The 21,614-nt window shown below is 34.1% G+C and overlaps 5 protein-coding genes and 1 pseudogene across 5 annotated transcripts; 4 read left to right on the forward strand and 2 right to left on the reverse strand.

Annotated features, from left to right (window-relative positions):
- The first annotated feature begins 79 nt into the window (after positions 1 to 79).
- LOC112803033 (uncharacterized) lies at positions 80 to 2,965 on the forward strand. The gene is made up of 10 exons (XM_025846484.3): positions 80 to 512; positions 595 to 656; positions 907 to 1,026; positions 1,115 to 1,214; positions 1,323 to 1,403; positions 1,517 to 1,566; positions 1,679 to 1,829; positions 1,914 to 1,970; positions 2,080 to 2,201; positions 2,485 to 2,965. Exons 1-10 carry the CDS (start codon positions 402 to 404, stop codon positions 2,693 to 2,695), a joined length of 1,065 nt encoding a protein of 354 aa, XP_025702269.1. The 5' UTR covers positions 80 to 401; the 3' UTR covers positions 2,696 to 2,965.
- A 908-nt stretch (positions 2,966 to 3,873) lies between these two features.
- Positions 3,874 to 7,739, forward strand: LOC112803034 (probable choline kinase 2; annotated as a pseudogene).
- Positions 7,740 to 9,205: 1,466 nt separating this feature from the next.
- On the forward strand, positions 9,206 to 9,574 carry LOC112803036 (uncharacterized). Its single transcript, XM_025846486.2, has one exon. It carries the CDS (start codon positions 9,206 to 9,208, stop codon positions 9,572 to 9,574), a length of 369 nt encoding a protein of 122 aa, XP_025702271.1.
- Positions 9,575 to 9,822: 248 nt separating this feature from the next.
- Positions 9,823 to 13,738, reverse strand: LOC112803035 (DEAD-box ATP-dependent RNA helicase 39). The gene is made up of 9 exons (XM_025846485.3): positions 13,063 to 13,738; positions 12,616 to 12,711; positions 12,344 to 12,532; positions 12,122 to 12,262; positions 11,559 to 11,699; positions 11,131 to 11,273; positions 10,704 to 10,833; positions 10,542 to 10,590; positions 9,823 to 10,422 (listed from the first exon to the last, which is right to left on the reverse strand). The coding sequence occupies exons 1-9, from the start codon at positions 13,603 to 13,605 to the stop codon at positions 9,980 to 9,982; spliced, it is 1,875 nt and encodes a 624-aa protein (XP_025702270.1). The 5' UTR covers positions 13,606 to 13,738; the 3' UTR covers positions 9,823 to 9,979.
- Positions 13,739 to 14,279: 541 nt separating this feature from the next.
- On the reverse strand, positions 14,280 to 16,607 carry LOC112803037 (DEAD-box ATP-dependent RNA helicase 39). Its single transcript, XM_025846487.3, has 5 exons — positions 16,046 to 16,607; positions 15,336 to 15,419; positions 15,041 to 15,217; positions 14,784 to 14,924; positions 14,280 to 14,665 (listed from the first exon to the last, which is right to left on the reverse strand). The coding sequence occupies exons 1-5, from the start codon at positions 16,550 to 16,552 to the stop codon at positions 14,501 to 14,503; spliced, it is 1,074 nt and encodes a 357-aa protein (XP_025702272.1). The 5' UTR covers positions 16,553 to 16,607; the 3' UTR covers positions 14,280 to 14,500.
- A 141-nt stretch (positions 16,608 to 16,748) lies between these two features.
- LOC112803038 (uncharacterized) lies at positions 16,749 to 18,405 on the forward strand. Its single transcript, XM_025846488.3, has 4 exons — positions 16,749 to 16,848; positions 16,930 to 17,251; positions 17,421 to 17,549; positions 17,874 to 18,405. The coding sequence occupies exons 1-4, from the start codon at positions 16,792 to 16,794 to the stop codon at positions 18,149 to 18,151; spliced, it is 786 nt and encodes a 261-aa protein (XP_025702273.1). The 5' UTR covers positions 16,749 to 16,791; the 3' UTR covers positions 18,152 to 18,405.
- Positions 18,406 to 21,614: the final 3,209 nt, after the last annotated feature.

Consider the following 21,614-nt stretch of genomic DNA (forward strand, 5'->3'; position numbering starts at 1 on the left):
GACAAGCGACACAGTTTACATAACAATAATAATAATAAACAAAAAAAAATAAAATAACTTCCAGTATTCAGAAGAAGTGAAGAACAATTGAACAATGCTGAAGTTAAAAACTATGTATCTATGTATTCGAGATAACAAAGAATATTGACTAATTGTGTCGGATAAATTTTATAAAATAGAAAATAAAATAAAATAAAACAAAACAACTCCTTAAAATCTGGTGAGTTGATGGATGATAAAGTCGGTTAAACATTTTCAAACTCTTAAAAGTCAAATAATAAATAAACAAAAAGAAAAGTTAAGGAGAGAGAGAGAGAGAGAGAGAGAGAGAGAGAGAGAGAGAGAGAAGTTGCGGCGGTGATTTGTGCCACGTAGGCATGTTAGATTGTTAGCAACTCTAAATGAGTCGTAGCAGTGAAACTGAAACAGAATCAGAAACAGGAAAAGCAGCAGTTGTCGTTCAAGTTGAGCTTCACTTGTCGATTACATCCCTCGCTATGTTCCTTCTCAAGGTCAATTACCCTGAACTTAATTCTCACCATTTCATGTTTCTTGATTGCTTTCATAACTAACTTCTTCTGTTTCATTCCACAGACATGGAGATCAACTGCTTTTGGTGTCTATGGTTACCTCAACTTCACCAAATCTGCTTATCTGTTAGTCCTTTCTTTTATTCCAACTCCTTTTTTTTTCATATAATTATTTTCTTAATTAAAAATTGACGAGGTGATTAACTAATCTTATATATTCTTGGTTGATGCAAATTAAGCCAATATTCTTTTAATTTTCTTTGACTAATGCACATGGGGGTTCATGATACTTGAAAATTTCAAATTTGTATACTTTTTACATATTTTTGTTAGTGATATACTGATTTTGTTATTTTCAATTTTTTTTTTTGGGTAGGGATCATGCTAAGAAATTCAAACCAGGGGAAATGGAGATACAAATAACAGGGAAGAATTGCATTGTTACTGGAGCTAACTCTGGAATTGGCTATGCAACTGCTGAGGGTCTTGCAAGACGGTTTTGATCTGTTTCAAATGCTTGTCTTTTTGAAAATTTCAGATTGTTAACTATGTAATTATATCTTATGGTTTATGATTTTCACCAGTGGTGCCACTGTGTATCTTGTGTGCCGGAATAAGGAGAGGGGAGAGGCTGCACTTTCCGAAATTCAAACCAAAACCGGCAATCAGAATGTACATTTAGAGGTACTCCTATTTGTTTGTTTTTCAGGGTTTTTAGGGTTCTTACTTCTTGTTGTTCACCCTTTCTTTTGAACTATGATTTCTATCTGAATTGGCTAATTTGTGTTGCAGATTTGTGACCTTTCATCTGTTGCAGATATCAAGTCATTTGCTTCCAGGTTTTCTAAAAAGAATATGCCAGTTCATGTGTTGGTAAATTTCTCAACTTTAGTGCAAGAGAAGATAATAATTAACTGCATTTAACTGTTTTAGCGATTTCTATGCTCTTGAATGAAGCTAATATGTAAAGAATTTCTTGCATCAAGGTTAACAATGCAGGGTTACTTGAGCAGAAACGAGTTACCACGTCCGAAGGGTGTGTAATTTTTGTTTTATTTGTGGAATTGAATTTGAAAGTTTAGCAGATTTCTACATGTAACCTGCATTGGTATGCTTCCTTTTTTTAAATGCAATCTGTGATAATCCAGGTTTGAGTTGAACTTTGCTGTAAATGTGTTAGGCACTTATGCCATGACAGAATCGATGGTACCATTACTAGAGAAAGCATCCCCGGATGCGCGCGTCATTACAGTTTCATCTGGTGGAATGTATACTACTCCCTTGACCAAAGATCTTCAGGTAACTGCTTTGTTTATGAATGTGTCAGCTGGATATATCATTCAAAGGACTAATACATGAACTTATTTGGTTGTCAATATCCAGTTTTCTGGGAGCAATTTCGATGGGGTTGAACAATATGCTCGAAATAAGCGAGTTCAGGTTAGTTAACTCTATTATGAAACATCAGTTAACTGGAGTGCCTTCTTTTTTATTTCTCAGTGTATGAATGAATGTCTCCATTTGAGCTTATGACACAGTAATATGGCAGGTTGCCCTGACAGAGAAGTGGGCCGAAACATATAAAGACAAAGGGATAGGATTTTACTCAATGCATCCAGGTTGGGCTGAAACTCCTGGAGTTGCTAACAGTTTACCAGGCTTCAATGAGAAGTAAGTATTCTTTGTCTATGACATGGGAAAAAGCATGAAGATTTAAGTCATCTAGTTGTTTCTGTTCAACTTGATTCTTCTTGTGCCTAAATTCAAGTTTCAGAATAGTGTCATTCTACAGAATATAGGAGTATCAAGTGTCATATATCCTAAATTTTAGAGAAGATTAATGTATACTTTTACAAATAGAGGGAATGTTTTTTTTTTTGGGGAACAATTGATTCTTTGACAATTATTCATTTGCAACTTTGAAATAGTTTTACATTTGTTCAATTATTTACAGGCTTGCCGGAAAGCTTAGAACAAGGGAAGAAGGTGCAGACACAGTTGTTTGGTTGGCATTACAACCTAAAGAGAAACTGGTCTCAGGTGCATTTTACTTTGATAGAGCCGAAGCTCCAAAGCACCTTCCGTTGGCCGCGACCGGTGGTTCTCATACCTTGATCAACTCACTTGTTGAAGATCTTCATTCAATTGTTTCTCCTTTTCCATAATAGGTACTAGGTAGAGAGTATATCTGTTTCTCCAACACATTCACAAGAAAAAGAAAATGAAGTTTAGGAAGTTTTCTCCAAAAAGCTATAGAGATCCCTCATGTATGAGTGAGTACTCAGGTGAACATGGTTTCAAATTCTTGCAGTTGTGTTATGATGCAGAATTGTTGCAAGAAAAGGTAAATGTAACAGATGTAGTTACTATCTGGGCACTATCTGTGACATTATGTAGTTATTGAAATGAATGCAGATAAAGATGTGATATCAAAAGTGAAAACCTCAATCATAAGTTACACCAATTTCACATACTTTTAGTTTGCATATTACTCCAATATACAATATACAAATTGTATATATGCTGCATATAATAGCCTTTGGATTTTGCTAATGCCTACATACTAAACTGAACAATGAAAATATAATAATGTACATACTAATTTATACCTCAACCATTATTATTTTTTGGAGAAATGTTATATCCATCACTTTTGTGTATATTATTCTTGTATATTCTTTATTTTTGGTATTAAAAATAATTGATAAGTATTGAGAAAATACAAAAAATTTGTAGTGAATACCATTAACAAAAATATATAATAGATATATACAACAAGTGGTACAAATATCATTTCTCTTATTTTCTTATTCACGAAAATAGACTCCATTTTAGTAAGTTATTCAATAGATATGATCAAGTTAATAAGTCGATACACATTATCAAAAGTCAAGACAACTATTCCAAAACCGAAATATATTTAATATATGTAGTGTGATTTTCGCTATAAATAATTCTTATTAATCTCTATTTCTACATCTAATAAAAGTGAAATATCTTATTTATCTTGTTATGTATATATTGTTTTATAATAAATACTATTTTATTATTAATATTTTCTTAACAATTAAGACATGTTTTTTTTATTTTGTTAATAAAAAATAATTTAAATATATAATTAATTAAAAAGATAAATAAATTAGAGAATGTCAGGTCAAATAAGTGCAATTTAATCGGAAATGTTTCATCCATCCTCAAAGATAAGATTTGTATGCTGACGTCACAAATGCACACGTGGCACATGGTAGTTAGGCCATGTAAAAATTTGGTGGGCAAAGCCCAACAGAATCTCTAACAAGATTCAATATTTTAAGTCCTCCATGATTCTCTCCACGTGACCCATTTTCATTTCTCACAACTCACAACAATCTGTCATCTCTCAATAGAATCTTAAACAAAACGCCACCCAAAAAAAAAAAATTCAGTAACACTTTGGTTCAAGTAACTCGCACAACAAAGGTATCACATAAAATTTTCTCTGAATTATTGATTTGTAACTATAATTTGTGTGTAATTGTGTATTGTTTCTGCAGTTGAGTGTTAAAGTCTCTCTCTTTCTTCTCAATTTTGATTTTTTGAATGCATGGTTCACTGCAGAGGTTCCTCTTCTTTTGATTTGATATTCCTCTTTTGCATTCTCTGCTTCTGAGAGGTGAGTTTCTGAGTAACTATTTTCCTTGTTTCTCTTTTTCTTTTGTTAATCTTGAAACGGGTTTTCAAATTCATATTGTTTCTGGCAACTGGCTTCATTGGATTCTCTCTGTCTCGTATTCCAATTCAACCATTTTATTGAATTTCAAAAAGATTGTAACTTTGTTTCTCTGTTTCTCATGGTGCATGGGGGTTCTTATACCAGCTAATTTAGCTCTGAATTTCTTTGTATTAGGTGAATTGTTAAAAGCTCAATTCTATATTTTTCTACATTAAGCAGTGCGAATTTTACACTAGATCGTCGATTCTGTTTCTCAATGGTCTTTGTGGTGCATGCATAGAAAGAAGTTAGTTATCTGTTCTGATTTCCTCTGTTTTTGATCCAGACATATCTTTGGTATTGATTGGTTGTTCAGCAGAGATGGTAACAAAAACAGTTGAATTGCTGAAAGGCTTTGCATCTCATGAAGAGATTATGGAGATTCTTGCCACAGTGGCTGCAGATTTGGGGATGTCATCGATGTGAGTTTCTTGCAGGTCAAACCTTTGAAGGGAGCGATGACTAATGAGGTTTTCGAGATAAACTGGCCAGCCAAAAGTGATGGCCATCTCAGAAGGGTTCTAGTCCGATTATACGGCGAAGGTGTTGAGGTTTTCTTCAACAGGGAGGATGAAATCCAAACTTTTGAGAGCATGTCAAAGCACGGTCAGGGTCCACGCCTTCTTGGCCGGTTCGCCACCGGTCGAGTTGAGGAGTTCATTCATGCCAGAGTATGTAATATTCATCTTGTTTTTCCATGTTCCGATTAATTAAATCTAACGTGATTGCTTTGTGAATTGGAGAATATGTGCTTAAATTAAAGTCACCGGGCATTATCTTTTCCATGTTGCTTTGTTATTTTTTAAGTCAAAAAGCTTTCCTTTGGTCATGGTTCTTTGGTTTCATTATTTTATTATCATTTTTTGGAAGATAGATAGGTTGGCCACCACTTCCTATTGGTCTTTAGATTTATAACAAAAAGCATCTACCGGAAATTAAGTTGAATGGCATCCAGTCATGGTAGATCAGGTTTTTAAGTGCTTCCTTTGCATACCCTTTTTTGCCTAATACCTTCTTGATGTTCTTTCTTACTTTATCACCAAAGAAATAATCTAATCAAGTAGTTACCAGATGAACAATTTATGTGATCAAGCAGTAGTGACATTATTTTATTCGGATATAAAAATAGCAGCATTGGTTGTAGATTAAGAGCTGTATAGTTTTTTTAATCCATGATGATGGTTTCATATGGTGCCAGAATCAATAACTTGCTAGGTATTGAGATGTAAAATATAACTTTTCAATGAGTTAATTGAAATGACCATAACTTGGAAGACCTCACTAATACATCATTCATGACTTCTAACTTGCTTTTCTTTACCTACTTTTGGATCCTTAGACACTTTCGGCTTCGGACCTTTGTGACCCTGAAATATCCGCTTTGATAGCGACTAAGATGAGGGAGTTTCACAATCTTGATATGCCTGGTGAAAAGAAGGCTCAGTTATGGCCGAGACTGAGGTAATACTCGATTACCAGACCAATCTTTTTTTTTTTTTCTCATCATTAACAAATGTATTACATATTCTACTAGGAAGTGGCTTAATCATGCCAAAAGTTTGTGCTCCCCTAAGGATACCAAGAATTTTGGGCTGGAAGTTCTGGATACTGAAATAAATATGCTGCAAGAGTTGTTATCTGAAGGATGTGAAGGGATTGGATTTTGTCACAATGACCTACAATATGGTAACATAATGATAGATGAAGAAACAAGATCAATCACTTTAATAGTAAGTCATGATTTATCAACTGCATACCATGTTAGTCTTAATAGGATCATAAAAAATATCACTTACACATAGGCTCTTCTCATTTGTTTTCAAGTTATTATTTTTTCAATAATGTAGGACTATGAATACGCCAGTTACAACCCTATTGCATATGACATTGCAAATCATTTCTGCGAAATGGTAGCAGATTACCATAGCGACAAACCCCATGTTCTTGACTACAGACGATATCCTAGTAAGTAATGGCTCATGCATTTCAAAACAAGAATTACCATTACATTTCTAAAATTGTTGTTTGGCATCATGTTCATTAAAGCGATGTTTGAAAATGGTGCACCAGGTCTTGAAGTACGTCAAAGATTTATCCGTGCTTATTTGAGTTCCGAAGGTTAGTTTACTGACATATTGACTTCACCAATTCATATGGTTGGAAGAGATCAGGATCTAGATTACTGCTATTGGTCTATTCTCAGCTGATAAAAATCCTCAGCTAAAATATTAAACCTGCACTATGCGGTACAGAATCCATTCCAGGCTCTTCTATTGCTGTTATGATCATATCTGTATGTGCTGATGCAAAGTAAATTCTGGTCTTGCTTAACTTTCAAAGTGCATGGATAAGCAAAATAAGCAAGAATATATATATTTTTTTTTTCTTCAGTTTAGGCTTGTATATACTTCCACATGCTTATACCAATCAATTGAATATTCGTAATTATTTAATATAACACATGATTAGTCTGTCCTTGCTGATTTGTACTTTGCATGAATTTGTTTAACTAATGGTTACTTATTTTCTGAATTTTCCTATTTGGTCTTGCACTCTTCAGTGCAGGTGCCATACAAATCTTCTTAGAGTTGTTTCATGTTGAGTAAAGTATCTTTTCTCCCCTTTTCTTTTTCTTAATATAGAAAAAGGAATTCTTAAAAGAGAAGAAAAGAGTATTATCAACTAAGGGACACCTTTTAACAAACCATGTGAAATCATTGATAATTATAGTATTCCTTTGTAACATGATTGAAGTTAGCTCACATTCAAGCCTGCCAAATCATGTGATAGCAACAGAAATCAAATTCTATTATGCAATTCTTATGAATTTCATGCATGTTTATCAATTTTACCTGAAAGACTCAGTGTGTGACTTATGCATAGGCAAGAAACCAACCAAAACTGAGGTGGGCCAATTAGTGAATGTTGCAGAAAGATACACACTTGCAAATCATCTATTCTGGGGCTTGTGGGGACTTATTTCAGTAACTTTTCTTTTCCCCCATTTAATTAATTTATTTATATATTTTATCATTTTTAAGGCTACTTCAATTTTCTAAGTGTGGCCTCTTTGTGCAAAAACTGCAGAGTCATGTGAATACAATAGATTTTGACTACAAGGAGTATGCAAGGCAAAGATTTAAGCAATATTGGTTGAAGAAGCCTATTCTTTTGAACTCACCAAGCATTATTTCCCAAGATGGAGTTCCCAATGGTTCTGTAGCACCCTTCACAATTTGACATGATTGCTTCATATGTTTATCAGTGAGGTTCAACTTAGTATGTACCATTCATTAGTAGCATCCAAAGGTATCACAGGCAGCATAAAATGTATGTAGATAACATAGGTAAGCCATTACTTATTGGTGACCTTACTTATATCTAGAACTATTATTGATCTTTTATTTTGTTTTGTATTATTCTCAACTCTAGTCATAATAAATTCTTATCCTTGTCAATGTTCTTGAATGCTTTTGCTAACCGTGTCTTTAAGGATATAAAAGGAGAATTTTTGTTAGAAAAAAATCTAGGAACCAGCACTTTTATTAAAAGGATTAATCTCTGTATACAAGTGTTTTGTGCTTACAAGCTTTACAAGCCTGAAGAGAACGAAACCCCCTAAACGCGCTGTTTATCTTACGTGCTTCTTTAAACTTTTAAATCAATCCAAATCAATTAACGCGTGAATATATAACTTCAATTTTTTAAAAGATTTCGTTTCCTTTTTCGAGTTTCTTGCCAAATTTGTTCGATCTCCTTCGTGCGTTCTCTCTTTGCCTTCGATCTTCTGTTTTTTTTTCGATTTTCATGGTTTCTGAAATCAAGCTTTGAAATTATTTTGATGATGGAACTTCAGAAATACACCCAAAGGATTACAGAAATACACCCAAACGGTTACAGAAATAAACCAAACGATTACAGAAATACAGGAAGAGTACAGCATAATGAACGTGATTACAAGTGCGTGCGCGTTGGATGCTCAATTCTAAAGGAGTGGTGTATGTGTTTTTTTCTTGGACTTGGGCCAACTTGTATAGCTTGTAAGCCAAAAAGGCTTATATGTGTAGCAGACCTCTTATTAAAATTTGGTTAGTACTTAACCAGCAAAAAAAAGTGAGTAATCTCACACCATTAAAAATACTAATAATGACTAATTGATGGCTACAAATCACAAAACCTACTGGTCCTATAACTCTTTTTTTGTTAATCGAAATTTTTTTTTTAAGTTTTAATAATATTAGCAAAAATAACTGCCTTTTACATTGACCGTATAAAACGTTTTACACTGTCAGTCAGTGTACATGAAAATTAAACTAATACCAAATATATTACTTCTTATTTTTAATATTTACAAGTATTTTTTTAGTATTTTTCTTTTATCATTATAATATCACAACTACCAATCAATCTAGATGACTAGATGGCAAGGATAAAAAATTGATAATCGAAAGAGAGACCCAAATAAAACCAAAATAAAAAGACACATTTATAAGAACTAAAAGCATACTTAAATCGATAACTACAACTGATTTTATTAATTGTGAATTATTCATCTTCGTTTTCATTTAGACAACAAATTCATCCCCCCCCCCCCCCCCCAAAAAGAAAAAGTTTATCATATTTTTATCTTCCAACTACACATACCTTTAAGCTTATTAGTTATATGATGTTTAGTGAATAGGTTAGCACTTAACAACCAGGCTTTTGACCAATCCTCATGCTCAAAGAATACCTAAACCACATTCACACACACTGCTGCTAAAACCACAAGAACAAAAAGCTAACAAATCCTTCAACACCAACTACACTTTCAAGTTGGTAATGGCTAAGCACACAAATTATATATACATGCTCTTTTGCATACCAGCTTCATGCTTCATGCTTCAGAGTTCAGACACAGCTCATTATTCAGATATCATCAACAATGGCTCGTCCACTTCTATTCATCCACCCTATGCCTAGCACCTCACATATTGGCTTAGCTGTTATGACCCTCGTGTTGTGTGCCGTTGCCTTGCTCATGTGCGCTTCTCATTCGCGCAAATGGCGTCAGTGGAAAGCTTGTTATGATGCCTTTGTCGAAGAAGAGCCAGTGATAGAGGTCCACAACGAAGCTGTGGCACCGACAAGCACAGGCGAGCAACAAGAAGGAGACGGTTCGCTGTGGCAGAGGAACATACTTATGGGTGGGAAGTGCCAGCTTCCTGATTTCTCTGGTGTCATAATCTATGACTCCAATGGCAATGTAGTAACCCCTCCTAAGACTTCTCGTTCATTACTAACTTGGAAATAGGGTTTGAAGTTTTCTGAGATTCATAAATCCCACAAGCTTAACTTGTACTCCATCTGCATGAAACTATATTTCTTGATAGCTTCATATTCAAATATTGTTGCATACAAACTTAAAAACAAAATTAAAGTCATGCATTGTCAATCTTGTTAAGCGTGTCTCTATCTTGTTAGCATGTGATACTACTGTCATCTTTAATAGATGTAACTATCCTTTGAATTTTACAAGAGTAATAGAGTATGCTGTGGATCTTTAGATTGGAAGCATATTTTTCATCCATTGGTAATTATATTGGAAGATAGAACAATGGAAATCAATATAACATTTTTTACTACTGAAAGAATTTCTAATACAAAACTGAAAGCCATGTACTTACTACTTGGTTACAGTATGAGACACCAACCCACTTCACAAGGGGTTTGATGATGAGTTCCGACCCCTAAACCCGACAACACTGAGTTTAGAATTTGTCGATTTGGTGGCACTGGTCCTTTTACTTGTTTGCTTATACCCTGAAGAAGCTTTTCTTGAGCCATTTGCACTGGAGGATTTTACAGAATTTGAAACCTTAATCCCTTTCTTCATAGATCTTTCTGAAGATGATCCTTTTCGGGATTTCAAATCCGATCCTTTATTCCCTGAACTGGCACGTCCACCAGGATTGTTCTTAACTTTAGAAACTTTAACTAGTTCTCTGTCCTTCCCACTCTGCCCATTAACTTGGGTCCTGGCGATATCCCTTCGTACTCCTTCTTTGGTGATAGCTTCCAAACTCTCATTCTTCCTCATTGCCTCCTCTATTCTAGTGGCCAAGATCAAATCCTTCTTTGTAACCAAACTGGTTACTTTCCCTGCAATAAAAAAGAGTACTTATACTTCAATGATTTATAAGGGGATGTGCCCGCCATTGTTCTAAGAAAATAAAATATAAGAATTTGGCTGTACAGAGAAGTACATGATAAGATTTTACCTTTTGCACCCATACGAGCAGTTCTACCAGTCCGATGAAGGTAATCAATCTAAAATTGAAAGGGAAAGTAAAGGTGAGAAACTAAGTGATATCAAGGAAAGAAGTAAAAAAGAGTGCAAGGTACTCAGACCCAAATTATAGAACCATGGCTATGATACTCACAGAGTTCAAGGGGAAGTCAAACATAACAACATGATCTACATCCAAGTCCAGACCCCTAGCGGCCAAGTCTGTGCAAACTAATGTTGGACGATCATCAATGTCATTCTTAAACTTATTGAGGTTTTCAACCCTGTGGAAAAAAAAAATTGATGATGCAAATAAGTAAATGGGAATATGGAAGAGCAGGAAATGGGAGATCTCACTGTTGCCAAGATATGAAGACTATTTTATCAACACAACTATTCGAAGTCTCATTAATACAATATATTTAATATTTCTCCCTCTCAACAATCTATTTTCCAACCAATTCCTACAGTTTCAACAGTTTACAATATGCCTATTTCCAGGTAGCTTAACATGATTTTTGTGTGTGGGTTTTTGTTTTTTTTGTTTGGGGGGGGGGGGGGGGTGTTTGTTTGTACTTCACCTTTGCTCTGCTGGTACTTCCCCATGGTAGTTGACAGTAGGAATCATATTTTCAACAAGGTAGTGATCCACCGCACGGCTAGAGTCCAAAGTATTGCAAAAAACCATCACCTTGTTGCCTTTTGCTCGGCTTGGCACAAGTACCTGCCATCACATAATAGGAAAACAAAGATTGAAATGTAGTGATATTTACTTGCTAAAAAAGGAAAGGGAGAGAGAGGTTGCATTTTTATTGCCAGCACAGCACCAATATGCCAATATCTACTAAGTCCTAACTCCTAAATAACACCAGCAACAAATGACGATTATTCCACTACCTAACATGAATAGAAAGTCAATTTGTGCTACTTAAGCTACACTGATCCCCAAAATAAACCATAAATATCAATGTGTTTGGCGTGATGAGACTGGTGGAAAAATGCAGGATACCTGAAGTAATGCTTCCAGCTTGTTCTCAGAACCTGAAAGTTTAATAAAATCGTGACGAGCAGAAGAAATCTTTTTATGCAATGTTGATGTTCGCAGATGTACAATGCCCTGAAACTCCTCATCAATCAGCTTTTGCACAGCCTGCAAGACTTAAAAAAAGTCAGATTGATGACTTACTCTTAACTTTTAGCTATAGAACGATTTCAACCAAGGGTAAACAAATGGAAGGTGAGTGAGCAACATTCTAAAACATAACCACTATACTGTCCCCCTTACAAAGATCATTACATGATATTTTGTTTCCAGGTTCATATAAATGCACTTTATTTATTGTACATTTGCAGTATATTCTGAAAAGCCAGAAATTACAATTGAACACAAGCATGTGTTGGATTATATAGTTATATTATTGTAATAGGAAATATTATATCTTCACATGATAGAAGGAAGATTGAAGAGATTATAGTGATGCAAATATAAAAGAAAGAAATAAAACACTACCACTTCGTGAGAATTTTATTCCCTTAAATTTACTTAGCAGATTGTGGCACAGATCAGCATACCTTTGTCATTGTTGCAGTTACCAAGACGGTCTGAAAACCTAGGCCATCAGACTTTGACGCACGATGTTTCAATGGGGCCAGAAATTTGCGTATATCAGGACCAAAGCCACGATCAAACATTGTATCTGCCTCATCCAATACCTGCAAAACAAATATATTAATTATTGTACCAATTCATTATTGTAGCAAAACATTGGAATTAGTCGATTGTGGATTACTCACCAAGTATTTGATGTCGCCATACACCAGGTTGCCCTCCTCAATATGTTGAAGAATCCTTCCAGGGGTACCAACTACCATATCAATGGGGTTATTAAGTGAATCTTCTTGAGGCCTAATACGGCCACCACCACTTACCATTGTGCACCTGAACCGTGCATGATGGCTAATTGATTTCGCAACTCGAAAAACCTAAACAAATCCCATTTTATATTAGTTCATGTAAGTCAAGAGGATTTTTAAGTGATTCATAAAATGACCAAAAGAAAAAAAACCTGCTCACACAACTCCCTCGTAGGGCATAGCACAACAGCACAAGGTCTCCTGGGCTTTAACTGTATTCCATTCAACTGTTCGTCCCGTCTTAGCAACTACAGCAACAAATTGGCGTTGTCTCAACAGGCTCAAATATAAGATTAAAGCATGTTTTGTAAAATATTATGTTTGAAGATATAATTCCTTTCTTTTAAGCTCATTCAAACACACTAGTGGTTGAAGTCATAAAGCTCAATAACATGAGAAACGAATGTAGTGTAGCAGACAAATATTTCAATAACAAGTTAGACCGATATGCAAAAAGACATTTCACACATCAAGCAACTAAATTTAACTATTTACACGGAATGGAAGTATCATGAAAGCAAATATTCAAAAAATGCAAATTTCTAAGCTGAAATGAACACAAGTGAATCATGAACCATAGAGAATGAAGAAGAGTGTACCTGAACAAGGGGAAGCAAGTAAGCAAGGGTTTTGCCAGAGCCAGTGTGAGAACCCAACACAACACTGTTCTCTTGCAAGACAGCAGGAACACCAATGCACTGAATCTCAGTGGGAACTTCAATACCCATTTCCCTAACAGAACCCATAACCTCTTCACTCAAACCCAATTCTTCAAAACTCCCAACAAGCTTATTCTTTTTCACCACCACCCCATCAAAATTCTCACTTTCACCAGAAGAAGAAGAAGAATTCTTCTTTGTTTGGTCCTTACTCTTGAGTTCTGAGCTCTTTGCACTGTCCTTGAGATGTCTCGCTCTGAGCTTCTCGAGGAGGACGGAGTGCTTCGTCTGGTGATCGGTGTCCGAAGTTTCCGGTGCGGTGGCGACGGAACACAAGGTCCTGAACCGTGGCGGCGGAACATTGATGATGGACTTAGAGCGCGTGAGGAGTGGGATGAGATTGGAGCGACGAGAGAGGCGCGTGAAGGAGGAGGAAGAGAGAAAGACGGTGAAGAAGAGGGTTCTTGCTGTAGCTCCCGCCATTACTGTTGTCGTGGCAACACCTTACTCTGTTTTCGAGTTTTAGGTTCAGCACTTCAGCTTCAGATAGAATGGTGAAGGCGAAGCTTAAAGCATGATAATTTTTATTTTAATTAATTAAAAAAAAATAAAAAAGTGAAGTAATGTGGATATTTGTATATAGAAAATAACGATAAAAAATGTTATATCTAAAAAAAAAATAATTACTAAATCAATATATATATATTTATACTTATATTTTTTAATTAAACAATCAACTACTATAATAATTAAATCTATCAATAGAATAATTAAATTTTTTCATATTAGAATAATCAATATGTTTACAATATAAACAATTTCTTTATTTTATTTATTGTTTTTTTTAGTTTATTTAAGTCACCAAAAAATCAATATGTTTACAATAGTATAATAAAACTATTTAAAAATGCTAAATAATAACTCTTCGATGATTACTTTTTACTGATTAATAACTAATTTTTTATATACAAATAACATTGTTATCCAGTACACTAATTAATCATTAAAACAATCAACTTTTTATAACTATGAAAATAACTCACTTTTATATTTTTATTTATATCTTTGGTGTTTATGCAACATGACCGAAAAATACTCTCACTAAATCCATTTCAAGGTTTCCTTTTTTTTTTTTTTCCCACTTCTAAGAGAGGACATTTTAATTTTATGGAGTTAACTTTACCATTACATGTTTGAATTGCACCTTAAAATTTGCATTAACATGTATCAGCAACTAAAGTTTAACCAAGTCACTGCTAAGTTAGAACTTGAGAACAGAAAAACAATATATACATCACAGACACGAGGAACCCAAAATCTTTGGTGTTTGGTCAGTAAAAGATGATAAAAATCTATTGCTTTGAAGTCATTATACTTTTTACACAAGGGTGTCCATGGCTTCTATCACTTTTTTCCTAAGAGCATCCAGGGACTCTGTATATTGGAACACTTCTCCTTGATCCATTTCCAAAGAGATTGCAGAAATATTTCCAGCATGATCACGCTCAAGATGCTTCACAATGGGGGATTCATCACCCAAAACCTGTCATAACAAGATAAATTCACAATAACAACCACCAACATGGAGGTCTAAGCATATTAAATCTTCTTAAGGAGCTCAAGTATGAACGGGAACACAGTTCTTCATCATGCATTCATACCTCGGTGATCGGCGATGTAACTAGGACGGTTTGCAATCTTTTGTAAGAAGATTTTGATTCATGATCTTGCAATGGTTCGAGAATCTTGTGGATGTTAGAATCAAGGCCACTACCAAGCATGAAATCTACATCATCCAAAACCTGCTCGGAAACATGAGATATACGAGCGTGATCAGTGCCAGTAGCTCCCGAAATATGGTAATCCAAGATACATTTTTCACAGATCTTGACACTGAATTTTATAAAGTGGTACTAACCATATATCTTATTTCAGCAGGGACAACACTTCCCTCTTCAATGTACTGAATAATCTCAGAAGGGGTTCCGACTAGAAGACCAATTGAGACATTCGAATGCTCATTATCTGGGGAAGAACGTTGCTTTGCCAACTTCGCTTCCGCAATCTCCATGATATATTTTGCAGCACTAAAACACTGAGATCCATAAGAATTTGCAACAGTCAAAATCAATTTAGAATCTTCAGTTTATGGGGCTAAGCAGACAAGGTGATGAATGATGATGATGGTAGTGGGATTGAGGACAATCAACTACCTCATTAGCTTTCTCCTCCGTAGCACAAAGCACAATGGCTCTGGGATGCTTTGAATCCAAACCAACCTCGCCACGTCGCAGCAGCTACACAAGTAAACACATTCTTCAGGTCATATTTCCATTGATTCTTGTCGGTTAACAAATCCCAGTGAAAACAAACATAGAAGGAACGAAATACTAGAGTTTCAACCAAATTTCTCCTCAGGTTTCAGTATCATCAATCATCAATCATCACAATAAAAATAAATTGAAGATCACATCATACATAAATAATGAGTTATTTCACTAAACAAAGTGATTCCAAAAGAATAGTATTTAGAATCCTTGATCATGACAACTAACTCAGGATATTAATTCTCCTAGTTAAGCATCAGAGCCCCAAAATTTCAATTGCACCAATCCCTAAGATTCGCAAAAAACTGAAAAAGTGTCTCATGTTAGGGACTACCATGGTGCAGTTTTGGCAATTTATTGGTACATTGGGTAGAACTATTTTAGTGCACGCGACCAATCTCAGTGACTACTTTAGACTTTAATTTTCCCTAATGGTATCTTAAACTAAGCTTCAAAACAATCTTATAACTATAACAACAGAATGATTAAGAAACAAAATCATTAAAAACTACAAGATTTTTCTATATAAACTCAATTTGAAACTTAAACACTTAACATGCACCAATTTTAAGAAGAAAAAATAGCAATGAGTGAACCTGAATAAGGGGCAACAAGTAAGCCAAAGTTCGATCAGGTTCAGCGGGTGAACTCAACAATAAACTCTTCCCTTCCAAAACAGCTGGAATAACAACACATTGTATCTCACTCGGAACACCATCACCAATCTTTTCCAAAACCTCAGCAAGCTCCTCAGCCACACCCAACTCCCTGAAGTTGGAAACCACCATAGTGGACTCCCCCTCTTTCTTCTCAGCACCGCCATCAGGAGAAGAACTTGATGAAGTCCCTTTGAGCTTCCTTTGTCTGAACTCTTCCAAAATCATTGATTCCCTCTGCGTCTTGGACGCTGCCGAAGCCTTTTCATCTTCAACAAAAGGGGTTACGGTGCTGGAGGAGGAGGAGGAGGAGAAGGAAGAAGAAGAAGCGGAAAATGGTGAGAAAGTTCTAGAAGCACCATGAAAAGAAGATGCACGTGGTTCAGGCTTCAATGGGGAGCTTAGAGAGATACATAGGTTAAGAAGCTCTCTCCCTTTTCTTCTCATTGCTCTCTCTCTCAGCAGAAGCTACCACGTTTCGGTGCAGACTGCAGAAAATGAAGAAGAAGAAGACATTTTTTATTTTTGGGTTAGAATTAAACGGGCCTGAGAATATTTGGGCTACAAGCCCAAATAAGTCTCCTAAGCCCAAATTTTAAACCCAAAAAATGGCGCTAAAATGAAAAAACTACGGCGAAGAAAATTTTCTCCATCGTCCCAAACAGGCTCTGCGCGCAGCATCATCGATGTCGTCGTCAACGGTCTTCATCGCCGTCCAGTGCTGCCAATGCTCCACCATGCAGGTACATACTCTCTCTACCATTTCTCTTTCTCTTTCTCTTTCTCATATCGCTCATCGTCTATTGTTGATTTCCATTTTTCAGGTGAAGCAGAAGAAGAAGAGCAGCAACAAGTGGAACTGCGCGGTGTGCAACCAGAAGCAATCGGTTCGGAAGGTGTTCGCTCAGGGTTTCATGGCCAAGGACCTCCGCAAGTTCGTCCAGAGCTTCAATATGTCCCGGAAGCTCGTCGACGACGGAGAATGGCTCCAAGCTGGAACCCTAGGTTCACTGTCGGAACATCGCGATGACGAGATCGAGCTTCCGATCAACCCGGAAAAGAAGAGAAGAATCGATTGGACTGCATACCTTGACCAAGAGGATCATCATAATCTTACCATCAAAGAAGCAGAACAAGAACAAGGAGGTTAATTTTGCAATCAATTATTCAGTACATGCATAATCGAATAAATTAAAATGTAATTTAATGTTGTTATTTGTTAAATTGGTAGAATCATTACCATAATCACAATATATCAGAATTGTATGGCTGGAGTAGCTAGCTTGTTCTTATAACTTTGGATTGAACTGAACAGGAGGAGATGGTTTTGAGCCAGTGATTGTGACTGAGTTGGAAAATGTTATGTTCAAGAAAGGTAAATCTGATGAGAACTCAGAAGAAAGTGCCAAGCTTTTCAAAGAGCCAGTGTTCCGAAATTCTCGAGGTGAATGAATGTTCTTTCATTTCTCTAGTTTTCTTTGCATGTGTGGCTGTGAGAGACAAATTTTATGTTCAATGAATACATGGGGACTCGTTTTCTTCGAAATTGTTCAACCATAATTCTTATGAAATTCCATCTGTGTTTCACACTATACAATTGTTTACAACTGAATGTCTTATTCATATTTCCAAATTTTATGGTGGGTGGCAATCATTTGGCACAAGATGAATTTATCACCATTCATGGATCATGTACCTTGTTGCATAATAATTGGTTTTAGAGTTCTTTACCATTTCGTTTTTTAGTTAACGCGATTCATTGTCGCAGAGAAGCTAATGAAAGATAAACAGCAAAAACCATTGATTGAAAGCAATTCAACTAGGAGTTTATCTAATCCAAGGACTCAAAATTGCAAACCACCAATCAGCAAGACAAGCTCCAAATGGAGTGATTACATATTAGATGAAGACAATGACAACTTAGAACTTGGTTGGGAGAGAGCCATCAACTTCAAGGACAACTTTAAGCCATGTAGCAACAGCTTCTTCCAAAATATGACTAACGAGGAAAGGGTGGAAGATGATATTCACCCGGATTTTATGTGAATTATATCGAAGTTTCATGTGTATTAATAATTAGTAAAGTAATTTTTGCAGGGAGGAAAAATATTATTTTAGCATCGGAAAAGGTAAATGTCACATGATATTTGTTCAAAATTCAAATTACAACCGCAATTCCACGATGATATATCTTCGTAATACCACTCATGTTTCCAATTTCCATGGCACTGTATTATGTTGCTTGTATTTCATCTTTGGGATCACACTCTTCCTAAAATCAATTGCAACAATTCATAATAGTTTCACTTGCACACTCAATCCAGTTAAAATTTGATGTTTAGTCCAACTGTGAGTATTGACATAACTTATTTGTTCTATAATAATAATAATCATTAATTGATTATGCTTAATTTATCTTCACTAGTACTTGTATATGATGATAGTAGATTGCCAAAATAAATAAATAAATAAATAAAATTAGTCACAACAATGGTATTGCCAACCTATCACTTTATTGAAAATGTCCCATGAGGGGTGGTTATATCATACTCCCCAGAACAAAGTTCTTGATTCATATATTTTATAGCCTTTTATATATATGGTCTGTTACAAAGATAAAATTCCTAGCCATTAGTTTTTGCTTCTATTTTTTATGGAAAGGTAGCTCCTTTTTCCCGTTTAATATATTCTACTAAATCAAGCACATAAATTGATTTCTATGATATATTTTGAAATTATTAAATATATATTTATACTATATAGCCATTGGTTTTATCAAGGTGATCTCAAATCAATGTTTTTTTTATTTGAATATAAATTTCACTCAGTAACTAAAAATGATTTAATCTATCTTCATGTCGAATAAAAATAGTTGGAGTAGAATTTATATATTATTTTTATTAACTATATTTAAAAGATTATTTATATATAATTTCTACTGCAAAATGTATAGATGTAATTCTGGTTCAAATAAATTAGCTGGTAGTCACAATTTACTTCTACATTAATTTTTTTTTTCCTTTGATAAACCATTGTGAATATTCAGGTAAAGGTGTTAGCTATCATTTCCACAAACTAATCAAACTGAGGTACTAGCATTTTTTCAAATATTATTCTTTTAGCAAGAGAAATTACTTTTATTTTTTATAAATGAATAAAAAATATTTTATTTTATTTTATCCAAATATAATAGATAGATAAAAAGATATTTTTAAATGATATATCCAAATATAAAATCACTTTTATTTTTATAATAAATTTTTTTAAAAAATATCATTAAAAAAAGATTTTTTTCGAAAATAGTATCCAAACAAATTCAATATCAAAAATTTAGATGTTCTTGGTATACATGTAGAGACATCAAAGTAAAAAAATTATAAATACATATTATTATTACTATTTGTATTAAAATTATGAAAGCTTAACAATAATAAAATATTAAAAAATGTAACCAAATCTCGTTTAATTTAAGAAAATTGCATAATATTGAACTTAATATTTGTTTTATTTATGTGATTTGTCTTATAAATTTGAATTTGAAATTTAAAATATTAAAATATTTTTATAAATTATATAATATTAAAATTAAAATTTTGAATTTAATTTAAAAAAATAATTGTAAAGATATTTTAAATTTAAATCCGAATCTCAATTAAAGCGGGATCTTACATGATTACATAAAGGAGAGTAACACACTCAACTAACCTTTCTGAAAAAAGTTCCACCACTTTACTAGTCGTTGATTTGGAGGCTAGCGATTCAGACATGGCTGGAGTTGATGAATGAGCAACATACATCAAGATTTGTTGAACAAAATTACAAAGCGGTTTCATTCATATGATGAATACCTTCTATTTCGATTCGTTTGCAAGCAATGGAACTTCAATCTTCCACACATTCCAGTGGCATTCCAGGGCTTTTATTGTAATAGGTGGGGTGTAGTGTATATCTTGAAATTGGTTTCCTCCTGTTTATAAGACCAACGCTTTAACCAACTGATTTACTGAACTTTATTATGAAATTGGTTTCTATAGTTACACACTGTGTTATTATGTTTGCATATACAATAATTTTTTTAAAATCTAAAGTAACGAGAAAACTCTTTTAATTTTTTTCATTTTCTATCTATTTGTGTAGTAAAGTACTCAAATTTTAGTCGAAAGTAAATCATATCTTCTATTTCTGTAACAATAAAAGAAAATTTTGTACTAAAATTTTAAGATTTGTTAATCACCAAAGTGATCAAATCTAAAAATTTTAGTTAATATCATGTTTATTATTTTGTATCAATTACATATAAAAAAAGATGCTATATGATAATTATTTATATGTTAATTGAAGTTCATTATCTATGAGATATTTAAGGATCACTCAAAAGTTGATTAGTTGATCTTATAATTAATGAACATGATTGTTAGTATATACATGTACTGTTATTAGTATTTAAATATCCAAAGATATTAAATATTTTTAATTGATGCATGTATCTTTACTAAATAAAGTTAAATTTATTAGTATCATTGTGTTATTGTATATTGATATATTATCCAAAGGAGAATATTAATATACTTTGAATGTTTCTATGAATGCGCTTTAAATCTGAATAATGTGTTATCTTATGATTCAAAGAGTTAATATTAAGTATGTGATTGCAGTAATTTTTCCTGTCACATTGCATTCACATGCTACGTCTGTTCTAATGTTTAATGGGCTGAATTTTTCTGATTGGTCTGAACAAGTCCAATTTCACCTTGGTGTCTTGGATCTTGATTTGGCACTTCAAGTTCAGAGAAACCTGCTCCTATTACTATTCTTAATAGAAATGAAGAAAAAGCTCGTTATAAAGTTTGGAAAAAGTCAAACAGACTTAGTCTTATGTTTATGCGGATGAACATAACAAACAGCATCAAGTCAGCTCTTCCCAAGTCTAATAATGCTAAAGAATTTAGGAGTGAGCACGGGTAGCGAGTACCCGATTACCCGTCCGAACCCGAACCGAACCAATTAAATTGGTTCTAAAGCCAACGGGTATTCGGGTCCAACCCGAACCAAACCAATGGCTTTTGTTAGTGATTGGTTCGGGTATCGGTTTTGGGAGTGCAGAACCCGAACCAACCCGCGAATCCGATCATATATTAAAAAAATAAAAATATATATATGGTTTTTCCATTAGACAATGATTATTCATTATTAATATGTTTGGATTTTAATGAGTTTAGTTTTTAATATATTTGGTGTTTAACATATTTGGATTATTTCTATTGATGTTACATGTTTATTAAATTTGTTGAATTTTTAAGATAAAAATTTGATTTTTTTTATGAATTTCAAAGTCATCGGGTACCCAATTACCCGAACTGAACCAATCCGTTCTTAATCGGTTTGGTTTGGTTCGGGTACATATACAAAAAAATGTAAATATGAACCAAACCGAACCAATTATATTTTGATCGGTTCGGTTCTAGTTTTACCATAAATCCGAACCAAACCGACCCATGTGTTAGGATTT

Source organism: Arachis hypogaea, chromosome 5, assembly GCF_003086295.3.
Source record: "Arachis hypogaea cultivar Tifrunner chromosome 5, arahy.Tifrunner.gnm2.J5K5, whole genome shotgun sequence".
Taxonomy (NCBI): domain Eukaryota; kingdom Viridiplantae; phylum Streptophyta; class Magnoliopsida; order Fabales; family Fabaceae; genus Arachis; species Arachis hypogaea.